Source organism: Colobus angolensis, unplaced genomic scaffold (genome assembly GCF_000951035.1).
Source record: "Colobus angolensis palliatus isolate OR3802 unplaced genomic scaffold, Cang.pa_1.0 Scaffold13, whole genome shotgun sequence".
Lineage (NCBI taxonomy): Eukaryota > Metazoa > Chordata > Mammalia > Primates > Cercopithecidae > Colobus > Colobus angolensis.
The window spans coordinates 8819784-8836739 of record NW_012114252.1 but is presented as its reverse complement, the minus strand read 5'-3'; the positions used below and the strand labels follow the sequence as shown (position 1 = coordinate 8836739).

The window sequence follows — 16956 nt, the reverse complement described above, 5'->3', positions numbered from 1 at the left end:
GGAAGGAAGGAAGGAAGGAAATAAATTAGCTAGACCTGATGGCACGTGCCTATAGTGCCAGCTACTTGGGAGGCTCAGGCAGGAGGATTGCCTGATTCCAGGAGGTCGAAGCGGCAGTGAGCTGTGATTGACAGACTACATTTCAACATGGGTGACAGAGACTCTGTCTAAAAACAAAAAAATTTTTTGGTATATATTTATAGTGAACATCATCTTTTGATATGTGTATACATTGTGAAATGGCTAAATTAAGCTAATTAACATATGTATTACTGCCCATATATATATATATTTGTGGTGAGAACACTTAAAATCTACTCTTCTTTTTTCTTTTTCCTTTTAAACAGAGTTTCACTCTGTCGCCCAGGCTGGAGGGCAGTGGGGTGTCTCCCGGGTTCAAGCGATTCTCCTGGCTCAGCCTCCCAAGTAGGTAGGACTACAGGCACCCACCACCACTACACCCAGCTAATTTTTGTATTTTTAGTAGAGACAAGGTTTCATCATCTTGGCCAGGCTGGTCACTAACTCCTGACCTCAAGTGATCCACCCACCTTGGCCTCCCAAAGTGCTGGGATTACAGGGGTGAGCCACCGTGCCTGGCCAAAATCTACTCTTTAGTGTAACCGATCTTTAAAGAAAAAAACATAGGAGGAAAGAAGTACACGACTAAATGGCATCAGGAATCTTTGAGTAAGGTCAATTTCTCTTCTGCTTACAAAATGCCAAGGGTCAGAGACATTTTATGAAGTTACTATTTCAAGAAGGAAGTTTTAAAGTTTTATGTTGTTTGGAAAAGGAGGATTGCAGGTGAGTAAGGATAAAGGAAATTAATGTTTGCTGAGCACCCAGCATATACCGGGTACGGCTGGCTCTCTGTATCTGTGGGTTCCATATTCATGGATTCAACCAACCAGGGATTGAAAATACTTAAGAAAAAATAATGCATCTGTACCAAACATCTAAGATATTTTTTCCTGTCATTATTCCCTGAATAATACAATGTAACTACATAGCATTTACAGTGCATTCATTATTATAAGTAACCAAGAGACGATTTACAGTCTATGGGAGGATATATGTAGGTTATATGCAAATACGACACCATTTCATTTCAGTGACGTGAGCATCCTCTGTTTTTGGTGTCCTTGGAGGTCCTGGAGACAATACCCCATGGATACTAAAGGACAACTGTATATGCTACCATTTAATTTTTACAGCCTTATGAAAAAGATTCTATTATTCTCATGTTCCAAAAGAAATGGAGGCTGGGGGGATTAGTAACCTGCCAGAGTCACCAACCAACGAACAGAAATCAGGTCAGCCAGACTCAAAGCCTCCTCTCCCTCCAAAGGTAAAAATTACGTTAAGTTCTGTGCTAAGGATTCCTCCCCTGTAAAATCAGGATAATGACAGACTTGATCTCGGGGGCTGCCAGGACAATTAAATGAGATAATATATATATGTGTGTGTGTATATATATATATATATATAGTGCTGGCACATGGTCAGGCTTAATAAAGATACCTTTTTTTTTTTCTTGCCCATGTCGTTTTTTTCAAATTGGTAAGAAAACACCTATCTATTAAGTGATAATATTCAAAAAAACAAGAAGATATGCATCATCTACTGTAACACCTTACTGTATTAGACTAAAACAATTTTTTGACTACTAAGAGTGATACTTCCTATAAACCTTTGTAAATCTAGTTAACTAGGCACATATCAGAATAGGAGGGGACTGATTGTATGAGACTAATTCATATACAGTGGAAATGTAAAAGGTGATATGATAACACAACTTTCCTTCATAGTAGTGCTTATACACTAAGCGTTATACTCACAATTACCTTTCTGAAACATAATGTGTATATTTTATTTCAAGTAATTTCTGCCTTGGTCAAGAGGGAAAAAACACCCAGGTGGCTTGTTAGCAAGCCTTGAGATGAGCCCAATCTGATTTATCCTTTGACTGTATTAAGGCAAATTGAAACATCCGGGGTTCAGCTCCATTAATCCAGCATGAGTCTTGATTTACTGAATTCTGGAGAACACGAATCTCTAGAGAGAATTGAAATCTGTGGCAGTATTATGTCTTAAGGCAACTATGCCATATTCAATGATAAAGTTTAAATCCACGAAAAGGACAGAACAAGTTTAGTCTATTTGGCAAACATCCATCCAAGCTCATCCTTTGAGACAATTGAAGTATCAACTGTGTACTAGTCCTTGAAGAAAGACAAACACCTGAACAGAAAGTAAAAGAGTTAACATTTGGGGATATGCATATTAAATGACATCAGGAGTATGGGTCTTCTCTTCCACCCGCAGGCCTTCATATGAACAGCAAAATAACACAAAGATACTGACACTTTCTTTTTGGGTGGATATGATTTTTTTCCCATCAATCGGATCACTGTGTTATTTCAAACATGATTTTCAAAGGAAACAAACAGAACTTACATTGCACAATGTGTGAAATCAAGAGAGCTGCGCTGGAGTCATTACACGTCAACCTGCCTTGAGCCAAGTCCTGCTTCACCTGCAGCGCGAACAGGTACCTGCGAAGATTGACAGAGATGGGCGTCAGGCAAAGAGGGCAAGAGGTCTCTGGGAACCTGGCCTCACTGTGAGAGGCCAAGGAGAAGGTTGCAAACCCCAACCAGGAAGTCTGCATGGGTTGGAATGGATTCCAGCTGCCATTCACCAACAGTGTAAATATCTCCCTCCAAAATACAAAGAAACATATGCTACCGTCTTTTCACAGTATGAATAGTATGTTTCATTTTATATGGGGAGAGAGAGCCATAAAAATGTGAGACCATAACCTAGTATGCTATGTATTTTTGTAGGGTATAGGAAATATTTACCTTTTTTTTCACAGAATCCTTCATCCATACTCTAACATGGTTCTATGGCTCAGACAGTAACAGCAATTTATTATGGTGAGTCTCTTTTTGTGGTGTAACTACTTCCGTAAGACCCAGTTACCAGATTTGTAAAAATCCATTATCTTTTTTTTCTTTTTTGAGACAAAGTCTCGCTCTGTCGCCAGGCTGGAGTGCAGTGGCACAATCTTGGCTCACTGAAACCTCTGCCTCCCGGATTCAAGCAATTCTCCTGCCTAAGCCTCCCGAGTAGCTGGGATTACAGGCACACGCCACCATGCCCAGCTAATTTTTTGTATTTTTAGTAGAGACAGGGTTTCACCATGTTGGCCAGGATGGTCTCAATCTCTTGACCTCATGATCTGCCCACCTCGGCTTCCCAAAGTGCTGGGATCACAGGCATGACCTACTGTGCCCGGTCAATTCTTTTCTTTATATTATGCTATTAAGCATGTCAACATTTTTAGTGTAAGAGAAAAAAGATATTTGTAAATCAAAGACATTAAGTAAAAACTGTGCAATAGCAAACAGGCATATGAAAAGGTGCTCAACATCACTGATCATCAGAGAAATGAAAATCAAAATTACAATGAGATATCATCTCATCCCAGTTAAAATGGCTTATGTCCAAAGGACAGGCAATAACAAATGCTTGGATATGGTGGGAAAAAAACCCTTATATACTATCGGTGGGAATGTAAATTAGCATAACCATGATAAAGAACAGTTTGGAGGTTCCTGAAAAAACTAAAACAGAGCTACCATATGACCCGGCAATCCCCCTATTAGGTGTATACCGAAAAGGAAGGAAAACAGTATGTCAGAGAGATATCTGCACTCCCATGTTTACTGCAGCACCATTCACAACAGCCAAGATTTGGAAGAAACCTAAGTGTTCATCAACAGATGAACAGACAAAGAAAACGGGTACGTATACACAGTGGATTACTATTCAGCCATAAACAAGGAGATCTTCTCATCTGCAACAGCATGATTGGAACTGGAGATCATTATGTTAAGTAAAATAAGCCAGGCACAGAAAAACAAACTTCACATGTTCTCACTTATTGTTGGAGCTAAAAATTAAAACAATTGAACTCATGGAGCAGAGAGAGTAGAATGATGTTACCAGCGGCTGGTAAAGGTAACGGGTGGGAGGGAATGGGGATAGTTAATGGGTCCAAAAGAGTGGGATAGAATGAAGAAGATCTAATATTTGATAGCACAACAGGGGATTATAGTCAATAATAATTTATTATACTTTAAAAATAATAAAAAGAGTATAATTGGACTGCTTGTAACACAAAGGATAAATACTTAAAGTCATAGATACCACCCCCACCGCCCTGGCACAACAAGACAAAACCAAACCAAACCTGTACAATGTTATAACGGATGTGAAAATAATGATACAAACTGATTTTTAGAAATCTAGTTTACCTGCTGCCTGAGAACAGTGTCCTCTCAGTAGCACCCTTTGCAATCAGATTCTGTCCCTCATACAATTACCTGTTGGGGCCTCACGCTGTGGCTCCCAGCACTTTGGGAGGCCGAGGTGGGTGGATCACTTGAGGTCAGGAGTTCAAGACCAGCCAGGACAACATGGCAAAACCCTGTCTCTACTAAAAATACAAAAATTAGCTGGGTGTGATGGTACGCCCCTGTAATTCCAGCTACTCAGGAGGCTGAGGCAGGAGAATCACTTGAACCCGGAAGGCGGAGGTTGCAGTGAGCTGAGATCGCGCCATTGCACTCCAGCCAGGGTGACAAGAGCGAAACTCCGTCTCAAAAAACAACAAAAATTAAAAAAAAAAAAACAATTACCTGTTGGAAGGACAGAGAGAGAGGGCCTTGGAGACATAGTAGATTCCAGGCAGATCAAAGCATCTCCTTATCTAAAATTGGTAACCCAAAGCAAAGAATCGAGTGTGTAAGCTGCCTGGCCAGAGGAAAGGGTGTTTCAGGATAGCCAACAAGTTGAAGAAAGGTTTTACAGGTTTATCTCCCATAAAGTAAAATTTTGCCTCAAGTATTTGGCAAAAAATTGTAAGTGCCAATTTATAATATAGCAAGAATAAAAGAATTAGAAAATCCTCATTCCACAAACTCTAAAGAAATTATTGACTCCAGCAAGGATTATCAATGGGTGAAAAAACCATGTAGGGGACTGGAAATTCACACAGGGCAAAGGTAACACGACTTTACCTGCAATGGAGTAACCAGAATGTCACCACCTGAATGCAATGAACTATCTCTAATCATTAACGAAATATGAAGCACACAACATCACTTATGACAGACTCCAGCCCAAATGTTTAACGGTGTCAGTAAAGCCCCAGGATGAATTTCCATTCCTCTCCAAACCTCATGTTGAGATTTCATCCTCAGTGTTGGAGGTGGGACCCAGTGAAAGGTGTTTGGGTCGTTGGGGCGGATCCCTTATGAATAGACTAATGCCCTCCCTTGGGGGTGAGTGAGTTCTCACTCTGTTACTTCCTGTGAGAGCTGGTTGTTACAAAAAGCCTAGCACCTCCCCGTTCTGCCCACCTCCTCTCTCATCATGTGATCTCTGCACATGTCGGCTCCCTTTCGACCATGAGTGGAAGCAGCCTGAGATCCTCACCAGATGCCAATGCCCACTCTTGAACTTTTTAGCCATCCAGAATCATGAGCAAAATAGACTTTTTTGCTTTATAAATTACCCAGCCTCGGGTATTCCTTTATAGCAGCATAACACAGACAATGACTTCCAGTTTTGGAAAAATACAAAGGATAGAGGAACAAGTTAAACAGCACCACAAGAAAGCTAGCAGGCAAAGAAAGTAGGATATTGTAGCTGGTCCAATTTCTTCAACAAGATGCTATCATGAGGAAAAGAAAATGAGGGACTAACCTACATAGGCCTGGATGACATATTAACTAGATGCAATATGTGGTCCTGGAGTGGATCTGCTTTTAATTGATTAACTGACCGATTGAGATGGGGTCTTGCTCTGTTTTCCAGGCTGGAGTGCAGTGGTGCAATCACTGCTCCCTGCAGCCTCATCCTCTGGGGGCAAGCAATCCTCCTGCCTCAGCCTCCTGAGTAACTGTGACCACAGGTACACACCACCATGCCCAGATAATTTTTAAAGTGTTTTGTAGACACAGGTCTCCCTGTGTTGCCCAGGCTGGTCTCAAACTGCTAGGCTCAAGAGATCCTCCTGCCTCAGTCTCCCAAAGTGCTGGGATTACAGGCATGAGCCACTGTGCCTAGCCAATCTTATTTTAGAATAAACAGATATAAAGGACAGTTAGGGGATAAATAGGGAAATTTGAATATGGCCAATGTATTAGATGAGATGAAAAGTACATATGCATGCATAGAAAAATTCAGAAAGCTGGCCGGGCGCGGTGGCTCAAGCCTGTAATCCTAGCACTTTGGGAGGCCGAGACGGGCGGATCACGAGGTCAGGAGATCGAGACCATCCTGGCTAACATGGTGAAACCCCGTCTCTACTAAAAAATACAAAAAAAAAAAACTAGCCAGGCGAGGTGGCGGGCGCCTGTAGTCCCAGCTACTCGGGAGGCTGAGGCAGAAGAATGGCGTAAAACCCGGGAGGCGGAGCTTGCAGTGAGCTGAGATCCGGCCACTGCACTCCAGCCCGGGCGACAGAGCAAGACTCCCTCTCACAAAAAAGAAAAATTCAGAAAGGCTACCTTACTAATCTGATGGGCAATGGGAATGATGCAGTGTTTCTACTTTCGTAGTCTTATTCATGTCTATTCTAACTTTCTACAATGTATATTTACTACTATTATAATAATGAAAGGGTATTTTTGATTTTCAAAAGGGCCTTTAACAGTATTAGCCACAGCGGTTTCCATAAGAATTAAATAAGATACATGGAAAACACTATTAGAACAAAAATATTCAATAAAAGTCGGCAGTTTTTAAAAATAAAAGAAGAATCCATTTTAAGTCATTTAGGAAGTTTTATTATTAAGAACTAAAAAACCACAGCAGCAATTGTATAACCAGCAAAAACCACCCTACAGACTACAGACCTACCAGGAGGCCTTTCTCTGACCTCCCTAATTTTATTCCTCTTCTCTTGCTCTACCCTTCTGTCTCCTCCCAACCCCCTTTCTCTCTCTGTCTGTGTGTGTGTGTGGGGGGGCGGTGTGTGTGTGTGTGGGGGTGTGTGTGTGTCTGTCTCTGGAAAGTCAAAGGAAGAAAAGCAGAGAATATAAAACAATCTAAACCTCATATGGTAGGATGGAATACAAACTATCATGCTGGATTATAGTTACTGTCTTTTGAGCCCAACACTTTGTAGAGCTACAGGTTTTGATTCTAATCGGTGTGGTTGGTTTTTCATTAAATAGGCCAATGTATTAGATGAGATGAAAAGTACATAGATGAGATGAAAAGTTCACGTTTTAAAATGACATTCTGAATATTTTACCATTTATCATTTCAAACATGAAGTTCTGTGTTCACAAAGAGGTTTTCAGGGACAAATGCATGGGCAGAGTCTGGCAGGCTCTGGGGACCTTTGGTGACAATCGCAAAAGCGCTGCAAGATGGCATCAGGTTTTGAAAATGCACACATTTACTAGGAGGGCACATGGCTATTTTGAAGGCTGAAGGAAGAATGTGGCTCCCCTGATTACGTGGCCTCTTCCTGTTCCAAGGCCCGTGTAACATGAGAAGTAGCTTCCTGGGTACTAACTCTGTCCACTTTTCTTACCATGAGCTGTAAGCTGAGCACGCTGGCCGCGATGCTAACTTTAGAGATTTTGCAACACCTTTAGTACTGTCCACTGAAGCGATTCCAATCAGTCTCACAAGAGCCAGAGGCTAAGTTTTACTTGGTGGGCACTAAATAAAATTAAACCGGAAAACACAATGAAAACATAAAGCGCTCAAAATACAATCAGGTTTCCTTAGCAGAAGGGTGGACATGAGAAGAGTGGCAATGATTGTGGCAGGAGCAGACAGAGGGACTTCACTTCTAGGGACAAGAGTCACACACATCACACCTATTTGATGCCTTGCTTTCAGTAAGAGTAATTTATTTCATCTGGAAGACAACCATCTTCTCTTTCTCTTTTCTTATTAAATATAAGCAATTTACAATTCCCCTGCAGTCTAAGAGAACACTTCAGCAGGACACGCAGGGCGCAGAGCAGCACGTTCTGATAGGGTCCCCTCACCTGTAAGAACACAGGCAAGTAGAAGCTGGATCCAGCTGAAGACGGGATGCCCAGAGAGAAGGGGAAGAACAAAGGGTGGCTAAACTGGGCACAAGGAAAGTGATTCCAAGCCATGCAATAAGAAAAACTGAGCTCATCTGGCAGGGCGCAGTGACTCACGACTGTAATCCCAGCACTTTGGAAGGCTGAGGTGGGCAGATCACGAGGTCAGGACTTCGAGACCAGCAGGGCCAATCTCTACTAAAAATACAAAGATTAGCTGGGCGTGGTGGCACGTGCCTGTAGTCCCAGCTACTTGGGAGGCTGATGCAGAACAATCACTTGTACCCGAGAGGCGAAGCTTGAAGTAAGCCAAGATCGTGCCATTGCACTCTAGCCTGGGCGACAGAGCAAGACTCCATCTCAAAAAAGAGAAAAAAAAAAGAAAAAAGAAAAACTGGGATCATCTTTTCCAAAGACCCCACTCACTATTTTCAAGCTGCACCCAGGAGTCAATACGCTTCTCCTTCTAGATGTCTGGTGTCAATAGGATGGCATTCCACTTGCAGTTCAATAAATAGAAAGGAATCCAGCTTCTTGTTTAACAGCAGACTGCAATTTAATCTCCTATCTGTATCAATGGGAAGCTGAGAGAGCTATTCCTGGAGGCCCAAGGCATTAACTACGGAGCTAGAGTCACTTATGCTTTGCTGAACCACAGGCAAGTTTGTCTGTCTGTCCCACTTCTGTATATGCATCCCTCCTCACAAAGCACAGCTGACATGGAGCTTCTCCCAACATCCCCTCATTCACCATCTGCCAAAGAACAGCACCTGAAATCTCAATAGTCAGTCCATCTTTGCTTCTATAGGAATTTGAGATGCGAGAGTCCCAACACATCGGCCCTGTGAGGTTCTCTATGCCTTGTACCAAGTGGGGAGTGATGGAGAGACGATAAATACTGTAGGAATTTCAGATCAATTTTATTCAACAGTGAGCCAAAAGAACTGTCTCCTTGGAAAAGACTTCTTAAATGTCAGTTCACACTGGGTGCCAGAAAACAAAAACAACAAAACCCTGCTCCGTCCAGCTGAGCTCGTGTAACTTGAGGAATTTCTCAGCACTGACAGAGGAGCTGGCAATGCGCCAGGCACATGCGGCTTGATGGTAACAAGCTGTATGGAGTTTCAGAGCAAGGGCCAGAATGGTAGACAACTGCAAACCTCTAGAGACAATGATTCACAAACACTGAAAAGGTGCAAAACTATTTGCAAAACAGAATTTTTTTTTTTTTTTTTTTTTTTTGAGACGAAGTCTCGCTCTGTCTCCCAGGCTGGAGTGCAGTGGCCGGATCTCAGCTCACTGCAAGCTCTGCCTCCTGGGTTTACGCCATTCTCCTGCCTCAGCCTCCCGAGTAGCTGGGACTACAGGCCCCTGCCACCTCGCCCAGCTAGTTTTTTGTATTTTTTTTAGTAGAGACGGGGTTTCACCGTGTTAGCCAGGATGGTCTCGATCTCCTGACCTTGTGATCCGCCCGTCTCAGCCTCCCAAAGTGCTGGGATTACAGGCTTGAGCCACCACGCCCCGCCGCAAAACAGAATTTTTAATGGAAAAAAAAAAACAGGGGGTAAGGAGATACAGGATTTGTGCCTCCAACTTCCTGAGCAAGAAAGAGGCCTGTTGATTCACATGAAGAAAAGGCACGCTACTGACGCTGCTTATTCCAAACACAACGACATTCCTCCAACAGCTGGACCTGGCCTTAGATTTATTTCAGCACGCAGAGCTCAGGGCAATGCAGGTTCCAACGACGGCAAAACCAGCCCCAGTAAACCAAGACCCAACGACAGCAAAACCAGCCCCAGTAAACCAAGACCCAGCAGCCCCAGTAAAAGGCCCTCCTGTCGTCAGCCAGCCCTCCGTCCTGTGCTGCTCGGCTTAGCAGCTCGGGCTGTCCCTCCTCTGCAGGTAGCTCCCAGAAGGCTGTGGCCAATTCCTGGCTTCCTATGCCTTATTCGCTGATTTGAGGATTCCAAGTGGCCGTGGATGATTAGCAGCAATTCGTTCAGAAAACACAAAGCAGTGGGAAGTCTTCATCACTGTCTCCCTGGAGCTCCACGTTCCTGTATCTGTTGTCCTTCCTGCCGCTGCTGTGGTCATGGGACACCTAACAGGTATCTCAAACGTGACCTGGCCAGAAACACCCTGACTCTCCACTCCCCCCGCAGTCCCCCACTTCCCTCCATCCTTTTCTCATTTTAGTAACCCCTAACACCATCTCCCCCCAGTCGCTCAGGTCAAAAATCTAAGCCTTCCCTCTCCCTCCCTCAGAGTCCACCACCACCTCATCACCAAGACAGAGTGAACCTGCTTCCGGTACCTGTTCCAAACACAACTCCTTCCCTTCATTTCCACCGCTACCTATTGGCGGCTTCTTTGCCACCATCATGGCATAGACTACTGTGACCACCTCCTCACAGGATGCCCCGGGACTCTGCTTCTCCCCGCAAAACATCCACACGGCAGCCAATCTTTCAACACTACGTGCATCAAGCCTCTCTCCTACCTCACCATGGTGCTCCCAGCACACCTGCCATGCTGGCCCTCCTTTATGTATCTGAATGCTTGGAGCTGACGCTCGCCTTGAGCAGAGCACTGACTGCTCCATCTCTCCGGAAAGCTCTTTCTCAGTAAATGACTGGTGGCGCCTTCTCACTTCCTCAAGAGGCATCCCAGACCAACCAACCTGAAGTCATCAGCCAGGCATCTCTATCACATCCTCCTACGTCAATTACTAAAGTGTTCTTGCCGCTATCTGATATTATCCTGTTTATTTAATCGCTTTCTCTGTTTCCATGAGAGTATTCTTGTCTTGTCATCGCTGCATTCCCAGCGCCCAGAACAATGCTGGCACACGGGGCACACTTAATAAATATTGCTAATATATCAATGTCTTCATCCCTTTGATAAATGATGATCAATGATGACCCAAGATACTGTGCTCTGTACTGAGAGGGATGAGGAAGGATGTGATGGCCTCGGTATTAAACAGTCACTGCTTGAAAACCATGTGTGATAAGAATTAGGCTGGTCAGATTAGTGTCCTCTGAGGGATGCTCTTGAAAGGGAATCATTTTATCTACACATGTTCCTGCCAGCTCTGCTCTCTTTTGGAACACCATCAGTCTTGCCTCGAATTATAAAATTAGGCTGGGCACAGTGGCTCATGCACATAATCCCAGCATTTTGGGAGGCTGAAGCAGGTGGATCACTTGAGGTCAGGAGTTTGAGACCAGTCTGGCCAACATGGTGAAATGCTGTCTCTACTAAAAATATAAAATTAGCTGGGTGTTGTGGTATGCACCTGTAGTCCCAGCTCCTCAGGAGGCTGAGGCAGGAGAATCGCTTGAATTCGGGAGGCGGAGGTTGCAGTGAGCCGAGATTGCATCGCTGCACTCCAGCCTGGGCGACAGAGAGAGACTTTGTTGCAAAAAAAAAAAAAAAGAAAAAAGAAAAAGTTATGTAGAATGAGTAGAAGTGATGATGTGATGATGGTGATAATGACGATGGTGATGGTGACGACAATGAAAACAGTGATGGTGATGACAGTTACCATTTACAGTGTCCCTACTGGATCCCAGCTACTCTAGTGTAATACTGCTTATCCTCAAAACCACTCTCGCCAAGTGAGCATTACAGTCTGCACTGTAAGAGGGGAATTAATGGCAACACAAAGGGAGAAAGTAACTGGCCCGTCACAGCAAGTGGCAGGATGGTGGCCGAAGCCAGGTCTGACTCAACGCCTGCACTTCTCCCACTCAGCCACTTTCAAAAGAACTGACCTCCGGTTCCTGCCAAATCCACCACCCACGGCAGTGGCAAAGATCAACTCTGAGTTGACGTGTTGGTTTCACAGAAGAGAGTCACATCCAAAACAGTCCATGATGTGACATGATTGGATTGACATAAGATGTGACATGATTGACATAAGATGGAAAATATGATTGACATATAAGATGGAAAATATGTATCAACAGAGTGTAAGCCCAGGATTCACTTCATATCACAACTTTAAAGAAACCAGGCTTTAGGGAAAACAGTACTTCCCCCTCCACCATTTTGTAAGCAGGACTGGGAAAGAGGAAGGTTAAACTGCTCAGTACAGAACAGATGCTGGTCAAGTAAACATTATGAAAATGTCTGTGTCATTAATTGAGAACATTCATTTTCTCTTTTCCTCTGTACCCTGTAGCAAAAAAATACACAGTTTCCAAACCACTAACCTTGTGAGTTCTTCTTGGAGTTGTGTGTGGTCAGGCGGAAAGAATTTCACCACAAACTTAACAACAACATGCTTTGGCCCTAAAGAAGAAGAAGAAAAAGAAGTAAAGCATTTATTGACTTGTGTTTCAAATGCCGTTAAAGAAAAAGGCTTTACAAATACAAATAATGCATCTCATTCCAAGCTCCCAAGAGCACATCTGCCATTTTCCAAGTCACTTAACAACTGGCCAAGTTCAGTCACTAATTCACACTTCCATATTGTGGGGAAAGAGAGATCCGTTTTAAAAAAATACTATGACCAAAGTACCACATAGAGCTATTAAACTTTTTCTCTGGAGACTTAAATTTTATCTAGGTTTTTTGAAATAAAGTCATTTATCTTCAAAAATGTATCTAATTGGCTACTTTTACCCAAATAATGAAAATGTACATCGTTATGCAATTCATTATATTTAACTATTTATAAGGTACAGTTGCAAATGCGTTCATCAAATATCTTTTCAGCCTTTTGGTGCTCTTCTGAGCTCTGGGAACAACATACACCAGACGTGGTCCTGGCTTTGTCTCAGCAAGCCAAGGCCTTTATGAGTATCTTATAAACTCTCTTACCAATGAGTTCAGACAAAATCAGGAAGTAGACAGGGAGCAAGGGCAGGGAAGAGATTGAATAAGATGAGTAACTTTTCAGAATTAAAAAGAAAAAACAAAGAAAGAAAGAAAACAGGACAAACAGACTATAAAATAATAATCTGTGGCCGGGCGCAGTGGCTCACACCTGTAATGCCAGCAATTTGGGAGGCCAAGGTGGGCAGATCACCTGAGGCCAGGAGTTTGAGACCAGCCTGGCCAAGATGGCAAAACTCTGTCTGTACTCAAAATACAAAAAAATAGCTGGGTGTGGTGGCGGGCGCCTGTAATCCCAGCTACTCGGGAGGCTGAGGCACAAGAATCATTTGAACCCAGGAAGCGGAGATGGCAGTGAGCTGAGATGGTGCCACTGCACTCCAGCCTGGGGCGACAGAGCAAGACTCCATCTCAAAAATAATAATAGTCATCATCATCATCCTCTGCAATTTGGGTTGGGGTTTTTTTGTTTTTGGATGTGTAAGCTACAATATAAGCCACCTTAAAAGGTCTGCCATTTGGAATGAGAGCAATACATTTATGTTCTACAAAATATAAGATACCATAATGAAATCCAAATTTTAGCAGTGGTATTACAAAAGCAGAAACATGTCTGTTTTCCTTTTCACGATCATATACAAATAGTAATTATGTATTATAATTTCTGTGATTACATATTCAAGTTTAAAAAAATGCAAAAATGACATAAAATAAAGATGCTGACAATATATACAAAATCGGGAGAAAAAAAACAAGGCATGAAAATTAAACTCTTCCATGTCAGTTCTGGAGCACAAAATAACAGTAGCAAAATGAGGAAGACTGTCAAGGCTGTGCTACTTACTCTCTGCAATTTTCACTGAGTGGCTACTCAGATCCTCAGAAAACTTGAAACTAGGAAGATGCTAGCACTCAATGCTTTGACAGCTTTGTCACACATGGCCTGTCACAGCATATGGAGGAGACAACTGCACTAATGCTCTAGCTCTGACCTGACCACAGTCAACTCTGTCTTCAGGTCTGAGCGAAAGATACACCTTCCCACTGTTAGCAGCTCCCTTCGTGCAGGGGACAAATGTCAATCTTCTAGACTCTATGCTACCTGGGCCCGTGAGGCCGGGGGCTTCTCTTCGCCCCCAACATTAGTCATTGCCTGCCAGGCATGTTCGGAACACCCAGCAAATATTAAATGATGGCCATTTCATTGGCAGTAACTGCTTAATTTAAATTGTAGATGATCAACATCAATTTCAATTGTGCAAGGGCCACGCAGAAATTGTGCTGCGTGTTGATTATATCCACATAAATTGCTGTAAGTGGCCCAGTGGAGTTTCTTAATCAGACCTACAAACGATCCCTCAGGTATTGTAAGCTTCATGCTCAACTAAAAGGATACAGTATTCTCAGATTTTTGTCCCAACTCTGACTACATTGAAGGACCGACTCTGACTACATTGAAGGGCCATTTGGGATGACATTAGGACCAGATGCTGAATTTTAACTCAAAGTATAGAGAGGGGAAGACACAAGAAGAGAGAGAAAAAGCAAGCATTCTTTTTCTTTGTTCCTCTCCTACACATTCCTTAATCTTTTCTTTCCAACACACAGTCTAAATGCATACATGCCAGGCTCCCTTCAGGGTTCTGCTTGCTACTCAGAAAAACACACACACACACATGCACACACACTTTCGGTGACCCTTTTAACCAAACAATACTTGCGTTCTGATTTCACAGGCTTTGAGGAGGAAGGACCGAAAACCTAAAGACAATGTTATGAATAAATGGCTCCACCTCTCCCCTTCGAAAGTGACAGAAAGGAACAACGGCATAGACAAGACAAGCTCAATTATTCTGGGGTTTAAGATAATAGCAGGCTTCAGTTGTTAATCAAAACGATATTTTATTTTCCAAGCTCGGTTTTGATTACCAAACTGTTACACATTAAAACTGCAGAAGACACACATTTTAATAGTACATGGATTAGTGGATGATGAAAAGCAATTATGGGGTAGAAGAATTTGCGTTTCTAGTGCTTCATGCCACAGGGCAAGAGATGTCTAGACATGAAACTGTCTGGCTTCAGATTTCACATCACTATTAAACATATGGTATATACTTACTTCTAATCTGTTTCACAATGGGTTTTAGGAGATCCAGCCACACCTAGAGGGGAAAAAAGAACAGATTGAGACCTAAGTTCTCAATGAAAGAGCGCAAGTATTTTGAGATTTTGTTTAAAGCTGTTTAAAATCAAAATATTTTTGAGGATATGAGGCCGTCTGTTCCATTTTTCTCCAGAATGCCGTATCTTACATTGTCTACCACTTTTATAGAACAGATCCTAATTTGCTAATATTATCCCTGAGCTTGAAAATTAAAATTGCTCCTAGACTCAGATACACATGGTTAACTAAGAATTTTTCTACTCTCATTTATACGTTTATCATATTTACCTATTTGGAAAATACTAATGAATGATTTCATGTGTGACTACTAGCTGAGTGAAATATATACATTCCTTATTGAAACAGAATACACAGAAGTGTCTAGAACAACACATCTTTAAGGGATGCGGAAGGGGAATGAGTATTTACAGACCACTACCTCTGCACCACGCGCTACCTATAAGCTACTGACCTTTCCAGATAAGGCCAGAGGGATTCTTGTTACCCAGGACTGACATCTGAGACTTGCAGAGGCTAATCTGTCCCAGGTCCCTCAGCTAGAGAGTGGCACTGCTAGGATTGAAATCCAGTCTGTCTAACTTCAAAGTCCAGACTCTTTTTCACACATCTGCTTCTTGGTACACAGTTTGAGTAACAAAATTTTTAAGGAAGAGAGAAGCCTGCTGCCCTTATTAATGAAATGTAAGTTGACCATCCCATTTCCCATGTTTTTTTCTTTAAACTCCCCCTTGAATTTCTAGTCATTTGAAAGGGTTCCACAGAAGCTCATAATTGCATATATGACAAAACTAAGTTAATGCGCTTAACATAAAGAGGGTTTTATAAGTAAATATGAAAACGAGAAACAGCCCTTTAGAAAACCATGCTGAGAACCACATACAATTTACAAAGAGAAAACGCCAACAGCTAACAGAAAACTGTTGACGCTCAGGACTAATTTGCACTAGAAATGCAAATTAAAACAATTAAATACCATTTCCACCCATTAAATTTCCATCTAGATATGGCTGTACACACGCTTACTTGCATGTTTATATTTTATAACAGCCAAAGTTGGCCAGGGTTCAGGGAAGCAGGCACTATTTTACTCTACTGATAGATGTGTGGATTAGTATGACTTTTCTGGAGACTTACCAGAGAATCAGGACCTAAGGCCTAAAAAGTATTATCCAGCCATTTCACTTTGGGAAATTATGCATTTCTGCACACACAAGGAATACTAATTGTAGCATTTTTATAATCATAAACATTTTTACAGTAACCTAAATTAAGTAGAATAATGTACATCAATATGACACATTACCATAGAGACATTAAAAATCAAAAGACAGGCCAGGTGCGGTGGCTCACACCTGTAATCCCAGCACTTTGGGAGGCTGAGGTGGGTGGATCATGAGGTCAGGAGTTCGAGACCAGCCTGGCCAACGTGGTGAAACCCTGTCTGTACTACAAATACGAAAATTAGCTGGGCACAGTGGCAGGCACCTGTAATCCCAGCTACTCAGGAGGCTGAGGCAGGACAATCACTTGAACCCGAGAGGCGGAGGCTGCAGTGAGCCAAGATCATGCCATTGCACTTTAGCCTGGGAGACAGAGCAAGACTCTGTCTCAAAAAAAAAAAAATTCAAAAGACAGGAGCCATAGGAGAGCCCCTATTGAGATTTCCACGGCTGGGCAAGGCTGGATACACAGTTTAGGACTGGCTCGTTGGAATAATTTTGGCAGTCTCTTTATTATAGGAGTGGTCTTGGAGTTGCTTGTTACCAGGTGCTGAGATGATTCAGGCAGAGGACTATT

The 16956-nt window shown here is 42.6% G+C and overlaps 1 protein-coding gene across 2 annotated transcripts in view; it reads right to left on the bottom strand.

Annotated features, from left to right (window-relative positions):
• The window catches only part of FARP1 (FERM, RhoGEF (ARHGEF) and pleckstrin domain protein 1 (chondrocyte-derived)), a 236731-nt gene that overhangs the window by 70549 nt on the left and 149226 nt on the right, over positions 1 to 16956 (bottom strand). For both annotated transcript variants that reach the window (XM_011933812.1, XM_011933813.1), the window contains exons 3-5: positions 15094 to 15136; positions 12347 to 12425; positions 2461 to 2558 (exon numbers count right to left, since the gene is read on the bottom strand). In XM_011933812.1, the coding sequence (XP_011789202.1) occupies positions 2461 to 2558; positions 12347 to 12425; positions 15094 to 15136 (220 nt within the window). The remainder of the gene's footprint in view (positions 1 to 2460; positions 2559 to 12346; positions 12426 to 15093; positions 15137 to 16956) is intronic.